At 42.8% G+C, this 24533-nt stretch overlaps 2 protein-coding genes across 4 annotated transcripts in view; both read right to left on the reverse strand.

Annotated features, from left to right (window-relative positions):
- Window positions 1–11555, reverse strand: part of LOC149449021 (uncharacterized) — a 42261-nt gene extending 30706 nt beyond the window's left edge. The window contains exon 1 of one of the 2 annotated variants that reach the window (XM_089693930.1): window positions 10696–11555. In XM_089693930.1, the coding sequence (XP_089550056.1) occupies window positions 10696–10709 (14 nt within the window). In that variant the 5' untranslated portion in view covers window positions 10710–11555. The remainder of the gene's footprint in view (window positions 1–10695) is intronic. The other variant, XM_089693931.1, reaches the window with a different exon arrangement.
- Window positions 11556–19533: 7978 nt separating this feature from the next.
- Window positions 19534–24533, reverse strand: part of LOC149449022 (uncharacterized) — a 52126-nt gene continuing 47126 nt past the window's right edge. For both annotated transcript variants that reach the window (XM_089693933.1, XM_089693932.1), the window contains exons 8-9: window positions 23960–24181; window positions 19534–20620 (exon numbers count right to left, since the gene is read on the reverse strand). In XM_089693933.1, coding sequence (XP_089550059.1) covers window positions 20478–20620; window positions 23960–24181 — 365 coding nt within the window. In that variant the 3' untranslated portion in view covers window positions 19534–20477. The remainder of the gene's footprint in view (window positions 20621–23959; window positions 24182–24533) is intronic.

Consider the following 24533-nt stretch of genomic DNA (forward strand, 5'->3'; position numbering starts at 1 on the left):
GATCACGTGTCCCTGATCAAGTGTCCCTGATCACAAGTGTCCCTGACCACAAGTGTCCCTGACTGTCTGTCCCTGATCACAAGTGTCCCTGACTGTCTGTCCCTGATCACAAGTGTCCCTGACTGTCCCTGACCACAAGTGTCCCTGACTGTCTGTCCCTGACCACAAGTGTCCCTGATTGTCTGTCCCTGATCACAAGTGTCCCTGATCGTCAGTGTCCCTGATCACCAGTGTCCCTGATCGCCAGTGTCTCTGATCGCCAGTGTCCCTGATCGCCAGTGTCCCTGATCACAAGTGTCCCTGATCGCCAGTGTCCCTGATCGCCAGTGTCTCTGATCGCCAGTGTCCCTGATCGCCAGTGTCCCTGATCGCCAGTGTCCCTGATCGCCAGTGTCCCTGATCGCCAGTGTCCCTGATCGCCAGTGTCCCTGATCGCCAGTGTCCCTGATCGTCAGTGTCCCTGATCACAAGTGTCCCTGATCACAAGTGTCCCTGATCGTCAGTGTCCCTGATCGTCAGTGTCCCTGATCGTCAGTGTCCCTGATCACAAGTGTCCCTGATCGTCAGTGTCTCTGATCACAAGTGTCCCTGATCACAAGTGTCCCTGACCACAAGTGTCCCTGATCACAAGCGTCCCTGATCACAAGGATCCCTGATCGTCAGTGTCCCTGATCGTCAGTGTCCCTGATCACAAGTGTCCCTGATCACAAGTGTCCCTGATCACAAGTGTCCCTGATCACAAGTGTCCCTGATCGTCAGTGTCTCTGATCACAAGTGTCCCTGATCACAAGTGTCCCTGATCACAAGCGTCCCTGATCACAAGCGTCCCTGATCACAAGCGTCCCTGATCACAAGCGTCCCTGATCACAAGCGTCCCTGATCGTCAGTGTCCCTGATCGTCAGTGTCCCTGATCGTCAGTGTCCCTGATCGTCAGTGTCCCTGATCGCCACACAGCGGCCCAGCTGTGTCCCTGATCACTGCATAGCGTCCCAGTGTCCCTGATCTCCACACCAGCAGGTCTTGATCACCTCCACACTACCAGGTCCTGATCATCATACCACCAAGTCTTGATCACCGCCACACCTGCAGGTCCCAATCACAGCTATACCAGCGGGTCCTGATCGCCGCCACACTAGCAGATCCTGATCACAGCCATACCAGCAGGTCCTGATCACCACCCCAGCAGATCCTGATCACCACCAAACTAGTGGGTCCTGATCCCCGCCATACCAGCGGGTTCTGATCGCCGCCACATCATTGGATCCTGATCGCTGCCAAACCCACGGGTCCTGATCACCACCATACCAGTCCTGATCACCTGAGAGCCATTACAGCAAACTGTGAGTACTTTTTAGTCTTTGCACACAGTTTACACACACACTCACAAAACATTGCCTGCCAGCTCACGGTATCTCTGTTCACACATTTGGTATCGCCATATTCAGGAAGAGTTATAGAATGTGTTTTGGGGTGTAATTTTAAGTATGCCTATGTTGTATAATAGAAATATCTCATAGATTGACAACTTTGCGTAAAAAAAAAAACATTTTCATTTTCTTTTCACATTTTCCAAAAACTTTTGGCAAAAAATGCAGTCTTCAGAAGACTCCACATGACTCTTAAAATATACCTTGGAGTGTTTGCTTTCCAAAATGGGGTCATTTTGTGGGTAATTCCATTGTCCTGATGCTCCAGGACCTCCAAAATGGCATTAGGTACTCAAGAAATTAGATGTGTCATTTTTTCTCCTAGAACTGCAAAAGATGCTTATTGGATGTGGAGCCCCCTATGTGGCCAGACTGTAAAAAAGTCTCACACATTTGGTATCGCCATATTCAGTAAGAGTTATAGAATGTGTTTTGGGGTGTAATTTTAAGTATGCCTATGTTGTGTAATAGATATATCTCATAGACTGGCAACTTTGCATAGAAAAAAATACATTTTCATCTTCTTTTCACATTTTCCAAAAACGTTTGGCAAAAAATGCAGTCTTCAGAAGACTCCACATGACTCTTAAAACATACCTTGGGGTGTTTTCTTTCCAAAATGGGGTCATTTTGTGGGTAATTCCTTTGTCCTGGTGCTCCAGGACCTCCAAAACTGTGATAGACAGTCAAGAAATTAGATGTGTAATTTTTGCCCCTAGAACGCCTAAGGGTGCTTATTGGATGTGGGGCCCTTCTATGTGGCTAGGCTGTGAAAAAGTTTCACACATTTGGTATCACCATACTCAGGAAGAGTAGCAGAATGTGTTTTGGGGTGTAACTGCAAGTATGCCTATGCCGTGTGAGAGAAAGAACTTGTTAAAATGACAACTTTGTGAAAAAAAAATTAAAATTATTTACTTTCATCATTTCCCCTTAAAAAATTTGCAAAAAATTACAACTTTAAAAAACTCTCCTTGCCTTTCATTAAATACCTCAGACTGTCTACTTTCCAAAAAGGGGTCATTTGGGGGGTATTTGTATTGTCCTGACATTTTAGGGCCCTGAGAAACTATATAGGTAGCCAGTACATCAGGATTGATAAATTTTCAAATATATCAAATATATATACCGTGGTCTGTGGACTCTATAACTTTAATACAGACTAAATAATACAAACTGATTTGGGTTATTTCTACCAAAAAAAGGTAGCACAATGGATTTTGGCCTAAATTAATGAAGAAAGTATATTTATTTGCAAAATCTAGTAACAAAAACGAAGAAAAACATGTTTATTTTCAAAATTTTCAGTCTTTTTCCACTTTTCTAGAAAAAAATAAAACCCCCAGTGGTGATTAAATACCACCAAATGAAAGCTCTATTTGTGTGAAAAAAATGATAAAAATTTCATTTGAATACAGTGTCGTATGCCTGAGTAACTGGCATTCACAATGTGAGAGCACTGAAAGCTGAAAATTAGCCTGGTCAGGAAGGGGGTAAAAGTGTCCGGTCTGGAAGTGGTTAAAGAAGCCCAGAATATCCTCAGTGATAGAGATACATATTTACCGTTACCTAAAAACCCAGTAGTTCAATATAAGAAAGAACTTAAGTCAATAATACAAAGGGGTTATGATAATAACATTATAAGTAAGAAAGAAAAAGCATTTCTATGCCCTATATCACCGAGGCTTCCTATTTTATACATATTGCCTAAGGTGCATAAGGATCCACTTAATCCACCAGGGAGGCCAATAATAAGTGGCATAGGATCTCTAACGGCTAGGATAGGCAAATACATAGATCATTTCCTACAGCCACTTGTGATGAAAACGCCAGCATATCTCAAAGACACAAAGCAGGTCCTTCAAGATATTAAAGATATTTCTACCAACTCGGATACATTCTTGGTTACAGCCGATGTAGCCTCCTTATATACTAATATAAACCACTCGGACGGTATGGAAGCAGTGAGGTTTTTCTTAGATGATTTTAGCGATATACCTATTTTACAGAAAGATTTTATTTTAATACTTTTGGAATTCGCAATGACAAGGAACCATTTTTGGTTCAATCGCCAATTTTACTTACAGACAAAGGGAGTGGCGATGGGGGCGAAATTCGCCCCCAGCCTGGCGAATTTGTTTATGGCCAGGTGGGAGGAGGATGTCATCTATGCTAGAGATTGGCCCGAACTCTCCTTTTATAGGAGATACATAGATGACATCCTCCTCATATGGAATGGCGATGAAGTATCACTTTTAAATTTTTTTACTACTCTGAATTTTAACTCTCTCAATATCAGTCTCACTTTTAATTATAGTCATGAGAATATTAATTTTTTGGACCTGACTTTGATAAATCTGGAAGGAAGAATTATAATTGAGTCATTTTTTAAGAAAACTGATAGAAACAGTTACATTCCCTTGGAAAGCTGTCACCACCCGGCATGGTTGCGGAATGTACCAAAGGGTCAGTTTACCAGAATTAGACGCAACTGCACTGATGTTAATACATACTATAAACAGGCCGCCATTATCAAAACTAAGTTCCTTGAAAAGGGATATGATGAAAGTACTTTGACACAAACCATGATACAAGTAGGCAACTCAAATAGAGATTTGATGTTGAAGAATAACGATAATAAGAGACCTGAGAAAGTTTGCCCTTTTGTGACAAATTATTCAATCCAACATAAGTCTGTCACTAGGATAATTCGTAACAATTGGAAGATTTTAATGTCAGACCCGGTTTTAAGACGTTTTCTACCAGATAAACCACAGATTGCTTTCAGAAAAGCCACTCCGCTGGGGAATAGAATAGCCCCAAATGTTCTAGACCCTCCTTTATATACCCCTTTCTTTCCACATATGAAAGGCTTTTATCCATGTAGAAAGTGTATGACCTGCACTAACAGTAATTTTACGAGTAGGCATACAAGTTTTAAGTCTACAGCATGCCCTGCACTGTCACAGATTGCCGCAAGGTCTATCTGTGATCCTGAGTTCCTGCACCCGTCTAGTGACCCTGATTGACCCTGACTACGCTGCCTGCCCCTGTGATTGACCCGGATTGCCCTGACTACGCTGCCTGCTCCTGTGATTGACCCGGATTGCCCTGACTACGCTGCCTGCTCCTGTGATTGACCCGGCTTGCCTGACCATTCTACGGACTGACTTACCCTGCTGATCCTGCATGTGACCCGACTACTCTTTGCCCGCCGATTCGGTACCCCGCTTACCCCCACGGGACCACGATCCGTTACCACCCTGCTGGGGCCGCCATCCTCTTCACATCTGGCTCTCCTGGTACCTGCATACGTCCCCGGAGGCCTCCTCAGCCACTGGTGGGCCTGCTCAGAGGTCGTGACCTGGCCCGGGACTGTTTCAAGTCCATCCCCACCATCAGGGGCCCTGGTGAAAGCACAGCCCGGGCTTAGACCCACGCTCTGGGTAGGTCTGTCAGTTGGCAGCCTGAGGCACCACCTGGCGGATCATAACAGCTATCCATGTGCTGTGGACATCTAGCCACTATATGTGGCCAACATTCTATGGTCAGTATTTTATGTATTTGCTTTGACTAATAAACCCAAGTCAAATAGCATCACACTATGTGGCGTCCTTTATTGGGCTCTCCTTGAGAGCACCATCTCCAACAGTGCCTATCTGGACTAAGGAGTACCTTTGACGCCCATACTGTTTGACGGATACTGCTCTTCGTGGTGAGACAGAGGATGGTGTGGAGTGTGATCTGACCGGAGCTTTGATGCCAGAGACATTCTGAAAAGTTTACCTCTCTACATGCGTATTATATACGCACTTCTGGTGAGTGCGCACTCTATTCACTCCTAGGATTCTTTTCACCCCTCCTACAACCATTGACTTGGGATGTTGACTGTGTGTGTGCTTTAACATCTCCTATTGATTAGCGCACTGTTTACCTACTTTTTTGAGCATTTATATTTATATGCATATATACCTTTACAGAGCATTCCTTTTGCACTCTGATTCAAGCGCTGCACCTATCGTTCTCCTTTTATTGATTATTGTAAGGTTGTTTGGTTACCTTTCCTGGTGTTCTAGCTGCTTACACTAATTTGCTTGTAGCGCTCGCTATACCATTGTTACATAAGTAGGTTTTAACCCCCAAAGCACATACGTATTTAGCATATTGTGTAATACATTGAAGGGTAAAGCTTTCATGTTTGACATTTTTAGGAATCTTTTAGGAACATTTTGTGCCTTCTCTTCTATCGATCTTGGTATTTAAGCCGAAATCTATGCTAAATGTTACATTTTGGGTGTAGTGGGGCAAGGTTTGATACCTCTCCCAGTTTTCAGTGTTGTCCATAACCTTAATAGGGAAAATGATGACAGGAGTTTGTTGGTCACCTGCATTCTGACTAGATAATTGTTACCCTGTCCTAGTGTGTATAAATATTAGAGACCCTTGCTGTCTTGGGTGGTGCAGGCCTGGGCTGACCATAGGGCACACCGGGCATTTGCCTGGAGGGCCGGGGCCGCCGGGCTTTAGAAGACCGAATGCACAGCAGGAGGTAAGCGGCGACCGTGGCCTGGGCAGAGCTAATACAGACCACGGCCGCCACTCATCTCCCGCTGTGCGGCTGTGCCTAAAACAGGGCCGATAGGAGGAGTGGAAGTGACGGCTCCAGTGAAGAGCAGGGAGCAGCTGCCGCTACACACAGCCGCACTGAAGGGACAACAGCGGCCTCTCTCCTTCACTAGCGGGCACACTGTGACAAGTCTGTAGCAGCGGTGGATTGGGCTTTCCCTTTGCTGGATGGGCTGTCTCTTTGCTGGACAGGGATGTCTCTTTGCTGGACAGGGCTGTCTCTTTGCTCAGTTGGGTCTAGCAAAGAGACAGCCCAGTCCAAGAAGGGACATCCGCATCCAGCAGACATTCCTGTCCAGCAAGAGACATCCTGTCTTTGCGGGATGGGGATGTCTCTTTGCTGGATTGGGCCATCTCTTTAAATATATAGGGGACACTGCTTAGACTTTTAGGGGCACTGTGATATAAATGGGACTGTGCTGTAAAGAGGCACTGTAATCAAGTCTCCCCATACTATCTGTCAGAGGGGGTGGGGGCTATAGGCATGGCTGCAGCATTGGGAACATATTACATGTTCCAACCTAAAAAGGGGTGGAACATGTAACATGTTCCCAAAGGTGAACTTATCCTTTAGACTATGTTCACACCTATGCAGTTTGCGTTTGAGCCGTTTCTGTATTGTGTTTTGCATTGTGTTTTGCGTTTTTGCTGCATTTTTGCTGCATTTTGTGGGGGGGGGGGTGTTTTCTTGTTGCTAGGCATATTTAACACACAAAACGCGGCAACAACGCATCAAAAACCCACTACATGCTTTTGTGCAGCGTTTCCATTGAAGTCTATAGAACCAAACACGCAACTTTTTGTGTTCAAAAAAGTCCCTGACCCTTTCCAAAAAACGCACCTGGTGAAAACACAGAGGTGTGAGCGTGTCCCATAGGAAATCATGTTAAATGGACTGTACTGCATTTCTGCAAAACGCTGCGGAAAGTGTTTAGCTGTGAACCTAGGGTTAGCCCGGATTCACACTTGCGCAGTGCGGCATATCGCATGTGATTCACACAGGAACCGCTCCACATTCCTGTGCAAATCACATGCGAATTGTGTGCGGTGTGATTGGAGCCATACATTTTGTATGGCTCAAATTGCACCACATCCGCACCAAAAAGGTGCAGGGCCCTTTCTTTGGTTTGCACTAGAATCATATTGCATGGGTATTCACACCTATGCGATCCGATTCTGCACATCGCACCGTGTTTTGCGAACCGATTTCGGGGTGTTGGTAACTCAACATACACACCCGCAGCGGTTCGCATGAATGGAGTGCAATTATGATGCGGTGTGGAATTCAGACAGAAACCGCTGCGACTTCCACACCGCATCAGTGTGAACCCGGGCTTAAAGTAACTCTTGTATTACACAGATCCTTAATCAGATAATATGTATGATGAAGAGACTTGAGCTGTCTCTAAAGCAACCTTTTTCCTCCAGAGGTTGATGGTGGTTCCTTGAGCAATAAGCAATTTCTGACTCAGATAAGTAGCAGTTGTAAGGCGTTTTTTTTTTTTAAATAAAAAGATATTATACTTACCTGCTCTGTGCAATGGTATTGCACAGAGCAGGCCCAGACCTCCTCTTCTGGAGTCCTCTGATGGCACTCCGGGCTACCCCTGTGTATGCATCCATGCTTGCTATGGGGGAACACCTGCGGTCTGACTTGTGAGCTAGGCTGTGTGCATGTAGGCACACACAGCGTGGCTCAGCACTGTCTCCTGCTCTCTGCTCACAGGATTTGATTGACAACAGCAGGAGCCAATGCCTCTGTGTTCTCTCTGAACAGAGAGAGGAGAGAGCATCTGCAGAAAGGCACAGCACTGGATAAAGATAGGATTCAGGTAAGCATAAAGGGAGGCGAGGGGGTGATACACATTTTGGGACATTTTTCACCTTGCGGGGAATGCATTAAAACAGTATTAAACCCAAAACCAAACATGCAATATATTGCAGCTTGCCAATGGTTAGATGTGGTGACTGCATTAGTTTTCTTTTTTTAGGCTTTTTTGTCCTTTGGTTTTCACCTGCAGATCTGGCCTGTAACACGCCTCCTGTATTAGTCTAGGTTCACACCCATGCAGGTTGCGTTTGAGGCGTTTCAGCAATATGTGTGGTTTTTTTTTTATTTTTTTCTTGTTGCTAGGCAGATTTAAAATGCAGCGAAGTCGCAATACATGTTTTTCTGTAGCATTCCTATTGAAGGCTATAGAACCAAAAACGCAACTTACTCCATACCATGTTTCCAGGAACGTCGCACCTCTGTTTTAGGGGTTGCGGCCTTGCTGGTACCTTTGTGCATTTTTGGGCTTGTCCTGGTCTCTCCTTGATCTGGAATAGAGTCTGGATGGAGGCCTCTACCTTGGCGGATACTCCGATAACTATGTCCATGCAAATTTGTTTATTGGGTGCTCCTATTTCGGGAATTCCAGGCAACGAAATGAGGCTAATCCACACGATTTGTGTGTCCTCCTTATGGGTCATTGCCCTTCACTGGAAATCACCGATAGTTCCGTTGGCCTCGGTTTTGCAGAGAGTCGACATGGTTATGCTCATGGAACGTATCCACCAGGGGCGGACTGACAACTCATGAGGCCCCCGGGCCATAGGGGATCATGGGGCCCCTGTGTCCTTGCCCAAACTCAAAAAAGCCTATGAAAGGTACCAGGGGCATCTCATGGGGCCCCCTACTGACCCCGGGCCCTCGGGCAGTGCCTGAGTTTCCAAGTGGTCAGTCCGCCCCTGGTATCCACTATACATTGCTAGATAGGATGCACTTGTGAAGAAAATGGGATGGTTGGAAAACACAAAGCCATCTATTGTCTGATTGATGCTCTTGAAGTGTTTTGAGTCTCTGTAAACAGCTTGGTTGTTTCGTATTTCTTACTGACTACCTTTTAAAATTGTGTGATTCTTGTGAGCTACTGTGGTGTATTTTAACTGATAAATTTAATTAAGTAAATAGTAATTATTTTTAAAAATATATTATTATGTGACCAGGGGCGGACTGACCATTTGGAAACTCGGGCACTGCCTGAGGGCCCGAGGTCAGTAGGGGGCCCCATGAGATGCCCCTGGTACCGTTTTCATAGGCTTTTTGGAGTTTGGGTAAGGACACAGGGGCCCCATGATCCCCTATTGCCCAGGGGCCCCATGAGTTGTCAGTCCGCCCCTGTATGTGACTAAGTTAATACATTAATAAAATTATAAATTGAATATGTGGTTCGCCTACACCTTACACATACCCATACCTTATTCATGTACAGTGGGGCAAAAAAGTATTTAGTCAGCCACCAATTGTGCAAGTTCTCCCACCCACCGTGTGGTCCTGGGGTGTTTGCTCACCGTTCTTGTGATCATTTTGACCCCACGGGTGAGTTCTTGCGTGGAGCCCCAGATCGAGGGAGATTATCAGTGGTCTTGTATGTCTTCCATTTTCTAATTATTGCTCCCACAGTTGATTTGTTCACACCAAGCTGATTGCCTATTGCAGATTCAGTCTTCCCAGCCTGGTGCAGGTCTACAATTTTGTTTCTGGTGTCCTTCGACAGCTCTTTGGACTTCACCATAGTGGAGTTTGGAGTGTGACTGTTTGAGGTTGTGGACAGGTGTCTTTTATACTGATAACAAGTTCAAACAGGTGCCATTGATACAGGTAATGAGTGCAGGACAGAGGAGCCTCTTAAAGAAGAAGGTACAGGTCTGTGAGAGCCAGAAATCTGTCTTGTTTGTAGGTGACCAAATACTTATTTTCTACCATAATTTGCAAATAAATTCTTTCCAAATCAGCCAATGTGATTGTCTGGATTTTTTTTCTCATTTTGTCTCTCATAGTTGAGGTCTACCTATGATGCCAATTACAGGCCTCTCTCATCTTTTTAAGTGGGAGAACTTGCACAATTGGTGGCTGACTAAATACTTTTTTGCCCCACTGTACTTGCATTTATTTCTTTATGATTGTATTTTATAATACTGTTCATTAACTATGTGCCTTTTTCTTGAGGTGTATTGAGGTTGCACTACTTTTGTTGCCTAACTTTTAATTAAAAAAAAGTTTGTAAACAAAAAAAAGTTGCAGATCTGTGCGGCCCTGGATGCAGCGGTGCCTTACTTTTTCTGTGCATGACGAAAAGCGGTGCCCATTTCCGTGTGTAGATGCAGCTAAGTGTCTGGGCTCATTGATTACTATAGTGCTGCCTTTAGATATGCACAATCAAAACTATTTGCTGTATGCATTTAAATGCAGCTTTTCTTCTGCTAGGGCGCTACATCGTTCTAATCAGATACCAGCTGAATCTAAGGAGTGGAAAACAATTAGCATTACGTAATATTTAACTGGATTAAAGAGAGAAATAAAAAAACCTGGACATCCTGTATAGTGAGAAAAGCTTGGAGTGTCGCTGTGAACAGGCATTTAAAATGATGTGTTTGTCTTTAGGGCAGTGACAGTGAGCCAGCAAGTGACAACGCACACAGATAAGATGCAGCCTGTGCTATGTATATAAACACCCACAAACTGAAAAAAATATGACGAGGCTTCCAAACCATCAGAGTGCGGCTAGAAAGAGGTTAAAGCCGCCATCCCCATGAAAACTCCCCACATCCCTTCCCTTGGCCCAAGAGCCGTCCTCTGTGAGAAGACTTTCTACTCACTTGTTCCCCGCCATGCTGCCTCGTTGCTGTATGGAAACACACGCGCCTCCTCCCTGTGCAGCTAACCTTTGTTCTGTGTGCGAAGGTTCTCATTTATCCAAGTCAGGTTATGTCTAGTAATCGTTACTCACATTCAACTGGACTGCTTCTGTAATAACGATGACGTTCCAGAGCTTTTCCAAACAAATTCTTCATTTTAATGAGTGATGGGAATATACCCGAGCATCTATATCCACACAGGTAGCAAAGTCCTCTTAATCTAATCACTATGCAATGTGTCAAGGCAGATGTTGATTGTCCAGGAACAGATGTGTCTAGAATGCATCACCTAACTAGCAAAGTGACAACGGTCACACTGTGTATGATGAGAGCCTGCAGGCTTGATCAGAGGAGAGATGCTGCATTGCTGCTCATAGATCTATGGAATGCTGTTCATCGAGAGAGACCATTCTGTGCATTTCTACCAGTCCTGATATTGTCCTGGCTGGACAGGAATGTTTCAGTTTATGGCCCTGATAATGAATAAAGCATGATACTTGAGCCCTTTCTTTGCGTTTACTATTCTTGTTTCTTCTTTCTTTGCTTTTTTTTTCTTTTCTTTCCCTTTTCCTTTTTTTTGCTTTGGTTTCTGTCAGTTTTTATGTTATATGCACTGATTGAGCTACCCCTAGAGAACTGTGCCTGTAATGTTTTATATACCGGATGGATTCTCTTGGAAGTCCTAGATGTAGTGTTCTGATATGCGTACAGTGAGATTTTATGCTCAATTTTTCCCATCATCTGTATGCGACTTTAGTGACTATCCTTAGTCTTTGTATATGTAAAGTGCAGCGCTAAAATGAACAGAAAACAATGTTGAAAATCAATAGAAAGTCAATGCAATAATGAATGGGTATAGATGAATGACCCTTAATTAATCCAGAACCGTACATATATAAATATATATGAGTTCAGATGGAAATGTGATCCAAAAATTCAATAAAGTGACTATAGTCTTATTGACTTTTTGGATCACATTTCCATCTGAACTCATATATATTTATATATGTAAGGTTCTGGATTAATTAAGGGCCATTCATCTATACCCATTCATTATTGCATTGACTTTCTATTGATTTTCAACATTGTTTTCTGTTCATTTTAGCGCTGCACTTTACATATACATTGATGTTCTAGGGTGATATTGGTTACCTTTTTGTGCATAGCAGCTTGCTTTTATATATTAAGGCGCTTTTACTCATTTTTTATATATCCTTAGTCTTTGCCCATCAGCTCATTGGTTACTATTTGCTGTTAATTTTATAGGGTCTCATTCTTTTTTTTTAATTTAAATATTTATTGATTTTTCACATTATTACATATATCCATCGGAAAAGACAAAACACATATAAATATCTATAACATTTCTACCTTTCCCCCTCTAAAAACTATTTTCTTTCCCAACCCTCCCCGCCCTTTCCCAGACCCCACCCCCCTCCCTCCCCTCTGCATGCTCTCTCCCACTCTATTCTCTCAAGGCCTGATGACTTTGGCTATCGTCCTAGTTTATACCTTTCTATATTTCTCTTTCAATCCAGATTTTTCCCATCTCATATAATATACCCCCATCCTGTCTTCCTGCATATGGTAAAGGTTTTCCATTCTACCAATTTGGTTTACTCTATTGACCCAGTCTTCCTCCTTCGGCACCTCTGTTTTCTGCCGAAACTTGGGTATCAAACCTTTTGCAGCATTTAGGTAGTACCATACGCCTGATTCTTTGTATTTGTTTACTGATGTCTCAACATTGTGTAAGAGGCAAATCGTTGGGTCTAACCCTATGTCATTTCCAGTTATTATTTCAATCAGTTTAACTATTGTCTTCCAATAGGCTTGAATTTTTGGACATTCCCACCATATGTGAAAAACTGTACCCATCTCGCCACACCCTCTCCAACACATTTTTGAGTTCTCCCCCCTCATCTTGTGCTCAATACTCGGTGTAATGTGCCATCTTGTAAAATGATTATAATTTATCTCCACCTCTCTCTATAGAGTCTCATTCTATTCCTTTCAAGATTGTTTTTATATTCCGTTTCTTTCCGTGTCACTATTTTAGTGCATTTGTTATGTCCTTCATTAACAGAACTGTACACCTTACTTTTTTGTGTCAATAAGCTTGTCTCTGACTGTTCCTATGTTGTTGCGTTGTCTATAATAAAATTCATTGTAAAGAATAAAGCATGATACTTTTTTTTTTTTCAATTTGGATGGGGTAGGAAATGGACCACCAGAACATTTTGTTCAGCCAACACCTGTCCATAAGGCCATATGTACAGTACATTTAAATCAGAATGATAGAGTTTTTTGTGACCTGTGTACAAATAAGTTATGGCTAATGATGCTTATCCCAGGTCCCGATGGCGGCTGTAGAAGGTAGCAATCATAGACAATTACCAGGTGGATGACCACACACTGTTATTGCTAAGATCCATATGTATAAAAAAAAAAAAATCCAAATGGCAAAGCACACAACAAGAGCAAGTGTTGGCGCGTTTCACACCAACAGGTGTTTATTCATAATACCTAAGCGCCGGTTGGAGTGAAACACATCACCACTTGTTCTTGTTGCATGCTATGCTATTTGGATTTTTTGATTTGATGAATAAACCTATGGATTTTAGGAATACTAATATTTATAGGTAAAGTTGATCCAGGGAAAATCCGTACACAAAAATTAAAATTGACCAAATACTTGTGATGGGCTGGACTGCTTGAATTTTGGACATCATTGTTGGTCAAAGTTGATCCAGGGAATATCCGATTGCCTCTCAGGGGATCAGGAAGGAATTTTTTTCGCTGCAGGAGCAAATTGGATCATGCTTTGCTGGGTTTTTTATGCCTTCCTCTGGATCAACTGTGGGTATAGGATTATAACTTGTTTTTTTTTTTTTTTGGTTGAACTGCATGGTCTTTTTTGTCTTTTTTCAGCCAGACTAATTATGTAACTATGAATAACAGTGTGCGGTCGTCCACCTGTTAATTGTCCATGTTCTGCGGTGTGGGACCAGCACCTATTATTATTATTCAGGATTTATATAGCGCCAACAGTTTGTGCAGCGCTTTACAATATAAGGGAGACAGTACAGATACAATACATTTCAGTACAGAAGGAATAGGAGGGCCCGGCTCGTGGAGCTTACACTCTAAAGTACCCTATGTCTTTGGGGTTAGAGATAAGTGGACAGAATTTGGGCGATGTGTAGTATTGTTGAAGGTAGAAATTACAAATTAATTTATGCCGGAAGGTACAGGTAGTGGTACACTTCCAGGGCTGCAGGTATGAGAGATGTGGCCCCCCCTTTATGATGGCCATACACACTTCGATACATTATTGATTTCTTTTCCAATAAGAATATTGACTCTATAGTTGACAACCCATTAGATCTATATACCACACATGGGGAAGTGGATTCTGATTGATAGTTACGATTGTAATGTTGGCCAAACATACTTTAATTTCTTTTAATTTGATTGAATGGTTTTACTTGAATCATCAATCTACAAGCCATTGAATAGCCATAACTTCCCTTCTGATCGAAGGATCAATTTGATCCGATTAGATCGAACTGAGTCACTTGGCCAGGGTAGAATTGATCGTTTTGCAACAATTGGCAGCACTGAGATACTAGGTTCAGGAATAAGATCACATTGACCGAACAGATTATGAGATTGCATAGTGGAAACAGAGATGCGATCCATAATTTATGATCATATTTTAGCTACCGAAATCCACTTCCCTACATGTGCCACTGGAGGATGTCTAGGTGAGAATCCAAAGACATGCTGGTAGGTTAATTGTCTCCTGTCTAAATTGTCCCTAGTATGTGTATGTATGAATGTGAGTTAGGAACCTTAGATTGTACACCCCTTGAGGGTTAGGGACTGATGTGAATGTATAATATATATGTAAAGCGCTGCGTAAATTGATGGCGCTATATAAGTACCTGAATTAAATAAGAAAAACAAGAGGAAGGCTGAGTTCACTTCAATAATAGGAGCTGAACCATTCAAGACTGGAAATGATGGGGAAAAGCAAGGGCACCTGGTCCTGGAAGAATAAAGTGAGTAAGGGTGTCAACATTTTTTTATTCGAATCCTTAGAAAAATTAAATGTGGAAACAAAAGCCCAGCACCTAAGTGATCAAGCATGAATATAACAATATTATAATTAAAAAACAAAGTGTAAATAATATAAATATGACAAAAATTACTAACAAAAAATTGACTTTAAAAAGTCACAAAAAACATGCGACTCATCTTAGTGGTAAATAATAACTCCAACAGTTGTCTGTGTGTAGTATTCATCCAACAGTTCCGTGAAGACTGAGATTGAGCTCTGCAGTCACTTTTGCAGCAGTTGTTTTCTTATTCCAGGTCACAATCCTGCGCAATGTCCTTTTGTCTCTTTCAGTCAGTTGACCATGTCGACTGCGCTTATAAATATCAGACAACGTTTTCCCGGAAACTGTATACGCCGTCATAACTTTTGATCCTGTACCTCCCGACACGACAAATAAATTGGCAATTTCAGTCACAGAGGCACCGGCTGAGCGGCACCAACAATTTGCCCTCTTTGAAGCTCAGTAAGCTCTGACATGGCTCCGTATTACTAGCAACACACGCAGTGAATGACAAAAGTGAGGCTTCCCACCTGTTAGCTAGGTGTCTCATCACAAAGCGGACGCAAAAGAATGTTACATCACCTCCGCTTTCAACGCAAAACATGTTGTCACTTTCTCACCTGCAAATCATGTAGTGTTTTTGTCTAACCCCTGTATATTGTGTAGAATATTTTCATAAAATCAGCTTCTCTCCATCTTTTAAATCCATACACCAAAGTTTTCAGGTATAGCAGAGTGTAAATCTAACATGTGGGAACATTCACTTACTAAGAGGGTAGCCGGTCCCAGAAACAGCCCTTTTAGTAAGTGAACGTTCCCACATGGTAGATTTACACTCTGCTATACCTGAAAACTTTGGTGTATGGATTTAATGGATGGATAAAAGCTGATTTTATGAATAAATTACTACACAATATACCTTTTTCTGAGGCTCCGGTGTGGTGAGAATTCCTCCTAGGCTTGATATATTGTTGGTGCCGGTGGCCCCCTGTGCAAGATGAGGATTACAAAGCGGATGGATTCCAATACTCTGATGCCCTGCCTGTGCTAAAAATGCTGTCTGCTGCCTTTCTGATGCAGCTTAAGCTCACATATAGAAGTGCACATCTATGCAACCGTGCGGGCCACGTTTTGCATGGGCACGAGAGCCCATTCATTTGAATGGACTCTCGTGCCCCATGACATGCAGGGAAGAAGTCCCTGCACTTCTTCCGAAACCGCAGCCCGCATGGGAACCTTGGTTCCCACTACGGTTGCGTTTTCCAGTGTGGGCAGCGTGCCATTAGAACTAATGGCACCCGCCCATGGGTCCACATGTCTCTGTGCGGGTGGTGCGGCTGCACGGATTTTCGTGTGGATCCGCAGCAGCACCACTCGCACAGATGTGAACCTAGCCTAATAGCTGGAAGTGTTTGATGAATACTACACACCGACAACTGTTGGACTTATTATTTACCACTAAGAAGACTCACATGTTTTTGGAACCTTTTTATGTACTTCAAACAGGGCCGTCCTACCGCACGGGGTGAAACCGGACCCGCTCCACAAAAAGGTAAGTTGTAAAGCAAGCCAACGATCACCGCAGGATGGATTGGATCTGCGGATTGAGCATAATGGATCGGAGTCCGATCCATTATCCTCCCCAATCCACAGATCCGATCCATCCTGCGGGGATCATCGGCATGCAACCTATATGTGGTGACACCGGACCCACTCCGTGAAAAGGTAAATTGTAAAGCAAGCCGACGATCCCTGCAGGATGGATCAGATCTGCGGATTGAGCATAATGGATTGGAGTCCGATCCATTATGCTCCCCAATCCGCAGATCCAATCCATCCTGCGGGGATTGTCGGGTTGCTTTAAAACTTACCTTTTCGTGGAGCGGGTCCGGTTTCACCCCATATAGGTTGCATGCAGGGGCGGACTGACAACTCATAGGGCCCCCGGGCAATAGGGGATCATGGGGCCCCTGTGTCCTTGCCCAAAATCAAAAAAGCCTATGAAAAAGGTACCAGGGGCATCTCATGGGGCCCCCTACTGACCCTGGGCCCTCGGGCAGCGCCCGAGTTTCCAAATGGTCAGTCTGCCCCTGGTTGCATGCCAACAATCCCCGCAGGATGGATCGGATCTGCGGATTGGGGAGGATAATGGATCAGACTCTGATCCATTATGCTCAATCTGCAGATCCTATTCATTAAGCGGAGATCGTCGGAGGGGGTGTCACCAAGTGTTACCACACCGGGTGACACCAACCCTAGGGACACCGCTGACTTCAAAGTCACACTTTTTTTTGGTAATTTGTGTCATAAGTATATTATCTACACTTTGTTTTTTGATTATAATATTGTTCATTCTTGATCACTTACGTGCTGCACTTTTGCTTTCACATTTTATTTTGGGGTTTGAATACTTACCCTACTTGCTAGCTGCCTTGCATTTGTCTGCTTTTGGAAGCTAAGCAGGGTCAAGCTGGTCAGTACTTGGATAGGAAGCCGCCTTACTTACTAGCTGCATAAATGTTCTCTTTTTCCCTAATGCTGACTATTCCTTTTGAGCTTAGAAAAATAAGTAACTAAAGAGATCTATGTGTGTTTGTAAGATCTCAGGTTGGACAGATTTGTGAAAGGCGATGGACACACTTTTGGTTTGTGTATTTGGATTGTGACCATAATATGACGTGTAAACCATTTATTACTCATGTTGGGGATATGGTGACTATGAAAACTATTTTTTTTGAGAAATAAGATCTTTTAGTCTTATGAGACAGTACAGCCATACAGGTTATGTCGAGAAGGGACTAAAAGCAAAACATCCCTATAACCAAGTCTTACAACAGTAGATATTGACACGGCTCATTCCGACACATACCCCAAAATAGAATTATTCTTCATTTCAGGAAAGTGGACAGAGGAATGCAAATCATTTTTGTATGCCCCATCAGCCAGATCCAGAACCGCTGGTGTATAATAAGTCGTAAATAAGTTGTATATTACAAAGCAATTTACTACTTCAAACAGAATACAGCTGTTTCAGGCTTTGTGGACATCACCAGTGCAGTGCATGGAAACATGGCTTCTTAAGAAGTAAGGCTTGGGGCAGTGGTGTATTTAGGTTTTGTGCTGCCCTAGGCAACACGAAAATTGGCTACCCCCCCACCTGAGGGAGACTTCCACTAACACACATCCCCCCCCCCGGTGAGAGTGAGAGAGAGACATTCACTTTCACAGCTCCAGACATCCCTGGGAATGAGAGTTGGGCTCTGCATACACCATCAAGCAGCCTGCAGCCTCTCTCGGATCCCACCTGGTCCCCATGCCACATGTGTCCCTTCTTTTGTCCTTTCTTCTGGAGGGCAGTGCTGCCCCCCTGAAAAATGCTGCCCTAGGCAAATGCTTTATTTGCCTTGTGGTAAATACACCCCTGCTTGGGAGCAGGGGCGGACTGACAACTCATGGGGCCCCCGGGCAATAGGGATCATGGGGCCCCTGTGTCCTTGGCCAAACTCAAAAAAGCCTATAAAAAAGATACCAGGGGCATCTCATGGGGCCCCCTACTGACCCCGGGCCCTCGGGCAGTGCCCGAGTTTCCAAATGGTCAGTCCGCCCCTGCTTGGGAGGCAGCAAAATTAATCTGTATGGTTATACTGTTTTATTGTCTTTTTTTTTTTCAGAAGCAATAAACCTGCTTTATTGAGTGCAGAGAATTTTATAGTAGAAATAAGCCATTCTTTAACTAGGTAGGGTATATTAATAAAGGTGAAAGGTGTCACAGGCTAGGCAAAGGGAAAGAGGAGGGATTGGAGTGAAAGGGAGTATGGTATTGTAAGAAGTAAAACTCAGAAAGCATATAAATAGGCCTCATAGAGTGAAATGGTATTAAAAGTGTTCACATGTCATCTAGTGGTGAAAAAAAGGTAAGGCATGGTGGAAAACTAAATGAAAAAAAAAATAGTAAAAAATAAAGTGACACTAAAATGTGATTAAAATAAGGTTGTCATCCACCCATTGTACATTGAGATACTTGTCTACGGTGTCAAGTTTGTGAAATATATATATATATATATATATATATATCTATATCTTCTGCTATAAAACAGCCTTCTTGCTCACAAACTTTGTATTTCCAACTAAAGTTCTTTTTATAAAGATTTGCGTCTTACTTTAGGAATACAGGTAGGTGCAAAGGGACTCTTTCAATTCAGCTATATAACTTCAAGGACATTGACCTAGATCCGTTGGGGAAATCTAATACTTTTGGCCACTATGGTCCAGGCATCAGACATCACTTTGGGCAATACATATTTTCCCATCTCCAAGCTTTGGTAAATAAGACCAACAGGATTTGCTCTAACAAATATAACACAATTTTCAAACTTAGAAATCCAGAAATCTTTCTACCCGGAAGAAAACCTTTTGTAAACTTATTTTTTAAGCAAACCAAACTGCATTAGTATATCAGACAGAAATGTGAACAAGACATGTTACCCACATGCTGCAAATTTTCCTAAATATCTCTGTATACCAAACTTTATTGTAGCTTTAGTGACCATTTCCATGTGCAGGACCCTTTTCTGGTTAGTGCACTTAGGGAAAACTTGCCCATACTTGTATAAATTCTGGAACCAAGCCTGTATTTACAACAGTAGGAAATAAAAAAAACAAACTGAATGGTAAACCCATTGTAAAGTCGGTTTATTAAAAATAAAAGTCTGTAATGCCATCTTTTTTCAGGAGTTATGGAACGCCTCCTTCATCAGGGGTTTAATGTTTTCAGGAGATGTGAACACTTGCACTTGAACTCTGTTGTCAAGATAGATTTAAGAAACAGTGGGGTCGCTCCAGCAGCTGGTTTGGTGCCAAGGACAGCAGGGTTAGAGGGAACATCAAGCTTCTACATGTATAAATGGTGATAACGTATTCTTACTTTGTTTTTCACTTCTGTCTGCTTTTGGACATTTGTAGCAAAAGTTTGCAATAGAGTTGCAGGGGATGGAGTTGCAGGGGATGTTGAAAGGAGTGTAAAGGCTAATTACAGTTCAGAAAACTTGACATCACCCCTCATTTCTCATTTGGTAGACTGTAGAGTTGAAAACCAGACCCCATGCTGCCTTTGATAACATAAGTAAAGGAGCAGCTCAAATTGGAGAAATTCTGTATGTTTCATCTAGTGCCAGCTGGAAGCCACATTTCTGCAAAAGTTCCTCAAATTGAGAACATCACTTATAATTTTTGGCTTTTTTAAGCTCACCATTATCCCAACCCTCTTGAAGATAGAAAGGGTCCTCTTCACTAACAGTTAATCCCATGTAAGGATTTAAAGACCTTGAAAACCCACCAAGTCAAAGGGGAACCCATGCTGAGGAAAATTCAAAAACTGTTGCTGGTGACCTCTTGAGAGCAGATGCAAATGCTACTTTCCTATTTTGTATTTGTCTTTATTGTTTCTGACTTCTCGACTGAAACAAGTTTGAAAGTCAAACACCTGATCGGCATTCTTGATCAGTCCCCAAAATGTTGAAGCTTCTGAGATGATATGACAGCCAGGCAACTGGCAGTTTTCGGAGACAACCATCATATTTTTTTTACAACATGTTACCTTCAATGTAAAAGACGTATTCCTCAGTTTATCCAGGCATACGGAAACATGTTGTACTTCTCCCAGAGTGCACACTGAGCTGAGCGATAGTCCTTCTCCACAGACAGCGACGTGGACAATAGCGCCGTCCCATTGGGGTACTCTGGCCATTCAGGTGGCATGCTTCCTGTAACAATAAAAAAATTTGAATACATAAAAGTCAATCTGTGCCCTTCCCCAAACCACCAGTTCTCATGTTCTGACAGCTACTGCATATGTTTCAACATTTCAAAGCTAAGAAGTATTCCAGGCAGAACAAAAGGTTCATGTATCCAGCTGTCGTCATTTATTTCTGCATGATGCATTTACTGTACATTTAATACTTTTTTAAATACACTGAAAAGGCACTTAGCTCTGAGTGTGCAAATGTACAGCTTGTGGCCAAAATCTGACTTGGATAATTCGTTTTTCTCGCTAATTCAGAATTGAGTGTTTTTGAAAGTCTAGGAAAACCACCTTAGCCATTGCGACAGTGTGATTTGAGCCAAAGGTAGAACCCAGATTCACCAGAGAAAATTAAAGCATTAAAGCTGAAGGTGTGACAATGGACCTTAAAATATATCTGAATACAAAAACAAGATTTTTAGATCAACCATACAATCCTGAATGCGATTGAGGGACTCAGGAAATCATATGCTGTTGGGTTTTAGTGCCACCTACAGGAGGATTGGACACTGGTAAACACTAAAATATGTAGGCCAGCCCAGGATAATCCCTCCTTTACCCAGCATGTCTTGGTTTGTAACAACCAGTTCCAAGAGCATGCTGATGAACACAGAGGGGTGGATTCTGTGTCCACCAATAGACTCCAAGAAAAGGATTTTAAGTGCAAAAATCCTATTTTCTTTCTCGCCCATTGAGGAACACAGGAAGTCATACACTGTCAGGGCATCCAAAAGCAGTCCAATTGGGGGGGTGGGCAAATGGCAACAACCAATAGAAGCCCCAAAAAAGAGAAACAGCCAAAGAGCTGCCTGATGGACTACTGCCCGAATCTGGCACTGGATGAGGCCTGATGAGGGAACCTGCCAGCATGACCAGAAGGAGGACACAGAGAATCAACCGGATGCTCAAGACCAAGAAAAAAATGGGTCACCAGCCAGAGAGGAATGGCTTGAAGGTTTGATTTTTAGCCTTCTAAACTTGTTGCCCATGGGAATATATTTTGCAGTGTGTTCACATACAGTCTTTTTGAAGAAATCCCATTTCTGTGTTGTGTTCATTGATGCCAATATTCCCTCCCAGTCTAAGTCTTGGAGAGCAGCTCTCAGCCTTGAGAAATTAGCTCTCTTAAAATTGAACATTTTTATTTTTCCTGTATGTGCTTGCTGTTTACAGCTAACAATAAACGAAATCATATTATGGTCATTGATACCCAGATGTTCTTTTATATGGACATTTGTAATAAGCTCTGCATGGTATTTAGTATAAAACAATAATTCCTAAGTTACCTACCTTTGCCTTCACATCATATTGTCCAATGCTACAGGTGCTGTACTGTGGTGCCCAATTACTCACCATGCTGGATTCCTGGACACTCTCAGGGAAGATACATTCCTCAGTTTCCCTCCCTTACAGCACATCTGATGAGACAGAGGTAGATAGACTTGCGAACTGTAGCCAGGTGATAGGCCCTCCACTAACCAATATGCGGACAGCTGAGACAGAGTACAATAGTAAACAGCTGCTCCTGAAGACCAGCTGCTGTCTTTAATTTCTACCAGCACACTACAGTTCCAATGGGGTGGCTCTTTGCCCCTGGAACTTGTATCTCTCCAGCTGCCTGCCTGTTAGCAGATCTACCCTGGACTTCACTGGGAGGGATGTAGACTTTGACGATAATCACAATTAGCTGTTTGTGTTCTGAACTGTTTTACTGAAGTAGTGATTCTCAGCTACACTATTGAGCAGCCTTTCTCAACCTTCTCTTAACTAGGGCTACTTTAGAGGTCGTTAGGAGTTCCTTGAGCAAAGGAATCTGCCTCTCAAATGAGTAACCAATGACAGCATTGATCTTTATAACAATCTGTATTGGGGGGAACGACAATCTTCCCAATGACCACCAATGTAAGGTGCATTCCTCTAAGTGACCATCACATTAATGTACTGTGAACTTTTTGAGAAAGGCTGCTATAGAGTCTTGTAGAGACTATGCCACACCCTACCTGCATCGCCATTCACAGTCTCGGCTGTCAATCACCAGGTCCCGCCCAGTGAATACTCGCCAGTGATCACTGAGTAATACCGAGTGGGGTAAGATAACTGTATGTAAACAATACAGATCTCTCCCCTGTTCGCTCCAGCACACTGCTTTGTATGGCTCTGCTATGCAGAGCCACACAAAGCAGTGTACTTACAGTGGAAAGCACAGACACCGCCCCATAGTAAAATGCACACAGTTAACTCTTTGATCACCCCAGATGTTAACCACTTCCTGCTCAGTGTCATTAGTACAATGTCAGTGCTTTTTATTAGCAATGATCACTGTATTATTGTCACTGGGGAGGTCAGTAACACGACGTCAGTTCCCCCCTCCCAGTGTCAGAATGCCCGTCACAGTCCCGCTGTAAGTTTACTGATCTCCACCATTAAAAAAAAACATATATACCGTCTTTTTTGTAAATGCTATAACTTTCACGTAAACCAATTCATTTACACATACTGGGATTTTTTTTAGCAAAGATGTGTAGCAGAATACATTTTGTCCTGAATTTATGACAATTTTATTTTTTTAATTTTTTTACTGAACATGTTTAATAGCAAAAAGTCAAATATTTTTTTTCCTCAAAATTGATGATTTTTTTTAAATTTATAACACAAAAAATAAAAACCGCACAGGTAATCAAATACCACCAAGAGAAAGCTCTTTGTGGGAAAAAAACGGACGTAATTTTAATTTGGGTGCAGCGTTGCATGACCGTGCAATTGCCAGTTAAAGTAACACAGCGCCATAACCCAAAAAATGACCTGGTCAGGAATGGGGGATAGTTAGTTACTATCTGTCTATTTATTCAGCTGATTGTCTATTCTGTTAAAGTGCTCTTTTGCTCTCTGTATGACCTGCCCAAAGTGTGACATTACTGGCTAAAACAGACCCATGTGTGGCCAAGCTCCACCCCTTTCAAGAGCCATAGTCCAGGAAAACCTAACTTCAAGGAAACCTCTATCATTAAAAAATGTGGGCTGCCATAGCTGACCTATCCTTATGAAAATCCCAGATAATGACCTTGAACAAGTATGGAGATCAGGAGTTTCAACTTTCTTTGCTCACTATACTTCATAATTGTTCCACTGCTCAAAGTATTGAAATCAGATACAGCCAGGCAACTAGCATTTTCAGCAATTGCAGCTTTCATGTTTCAGTATCTGTAAACCATGGATGTTGGGATTCTTCAGCTTGTACCAGTGTGTGCAATATGCTGGCCCCTAGATGTTGAGGGACAACCTCCCTTAGGGTTGTTCTTACCTTCTTTAGCAAAGTAAATGAAGTATTTTCTCATCAGCCTCTGGAACTCATGATCTGCTTCTGTAGTCTCTCCAAGCGCGTAATCCAGAGTTCCAAAAAATCCCAGGATATCCAGCATATGAAAGGAGAACCAGCTTTCATAGGAGAAGAGGTTATTGACTCTAACTGGTCGGGATGGAGTGTAGGTGACCTGATACCGGTAGACAGGGCTGGACAATGCAGCTGCAATTAAAGGACAATGAATGGTCATCAGTTACATAGAGAAGTTGCTTTTAAATATTTTATTATGATACATTTCTACTAGTGACCAGGATCTACTTTTCCAAGGGGACATCACATTTTAAATGAAAATTTCTTCGACTTCCATCAAAAAGCTTAAAGGAGAAACTCTTTTAGCTATACTTTGCATTCCTGTGACCCATAGGCAATCAGTCTGTCCAGGTTCAGGAAAGATCCTCCCAGATGCCTGGACTGGCAGCTGGCCCAGCCTCTCAGAACCTGGGACAGACGTTCACGCCCCCTCCACAGCTTGGCACTCCAATGAGTGCTGGCGAGGCAGAGCAAAAAGCCAGTG

Source organism: Staurois parvus, unplaced genomic scaffold (genome assembly GCF_062004578.1).
Source record: "Staurois parvus isolate SC_StPar_1 unplaced genomic scaffold, SC_StPar_1.0 ptg000641l, whole genome shotgun sequence".
NCBI lineage: Eukaryota > Metazoa > Chordata > Amphibia > Anura > Ranidae > Staurois > Staurois parvus.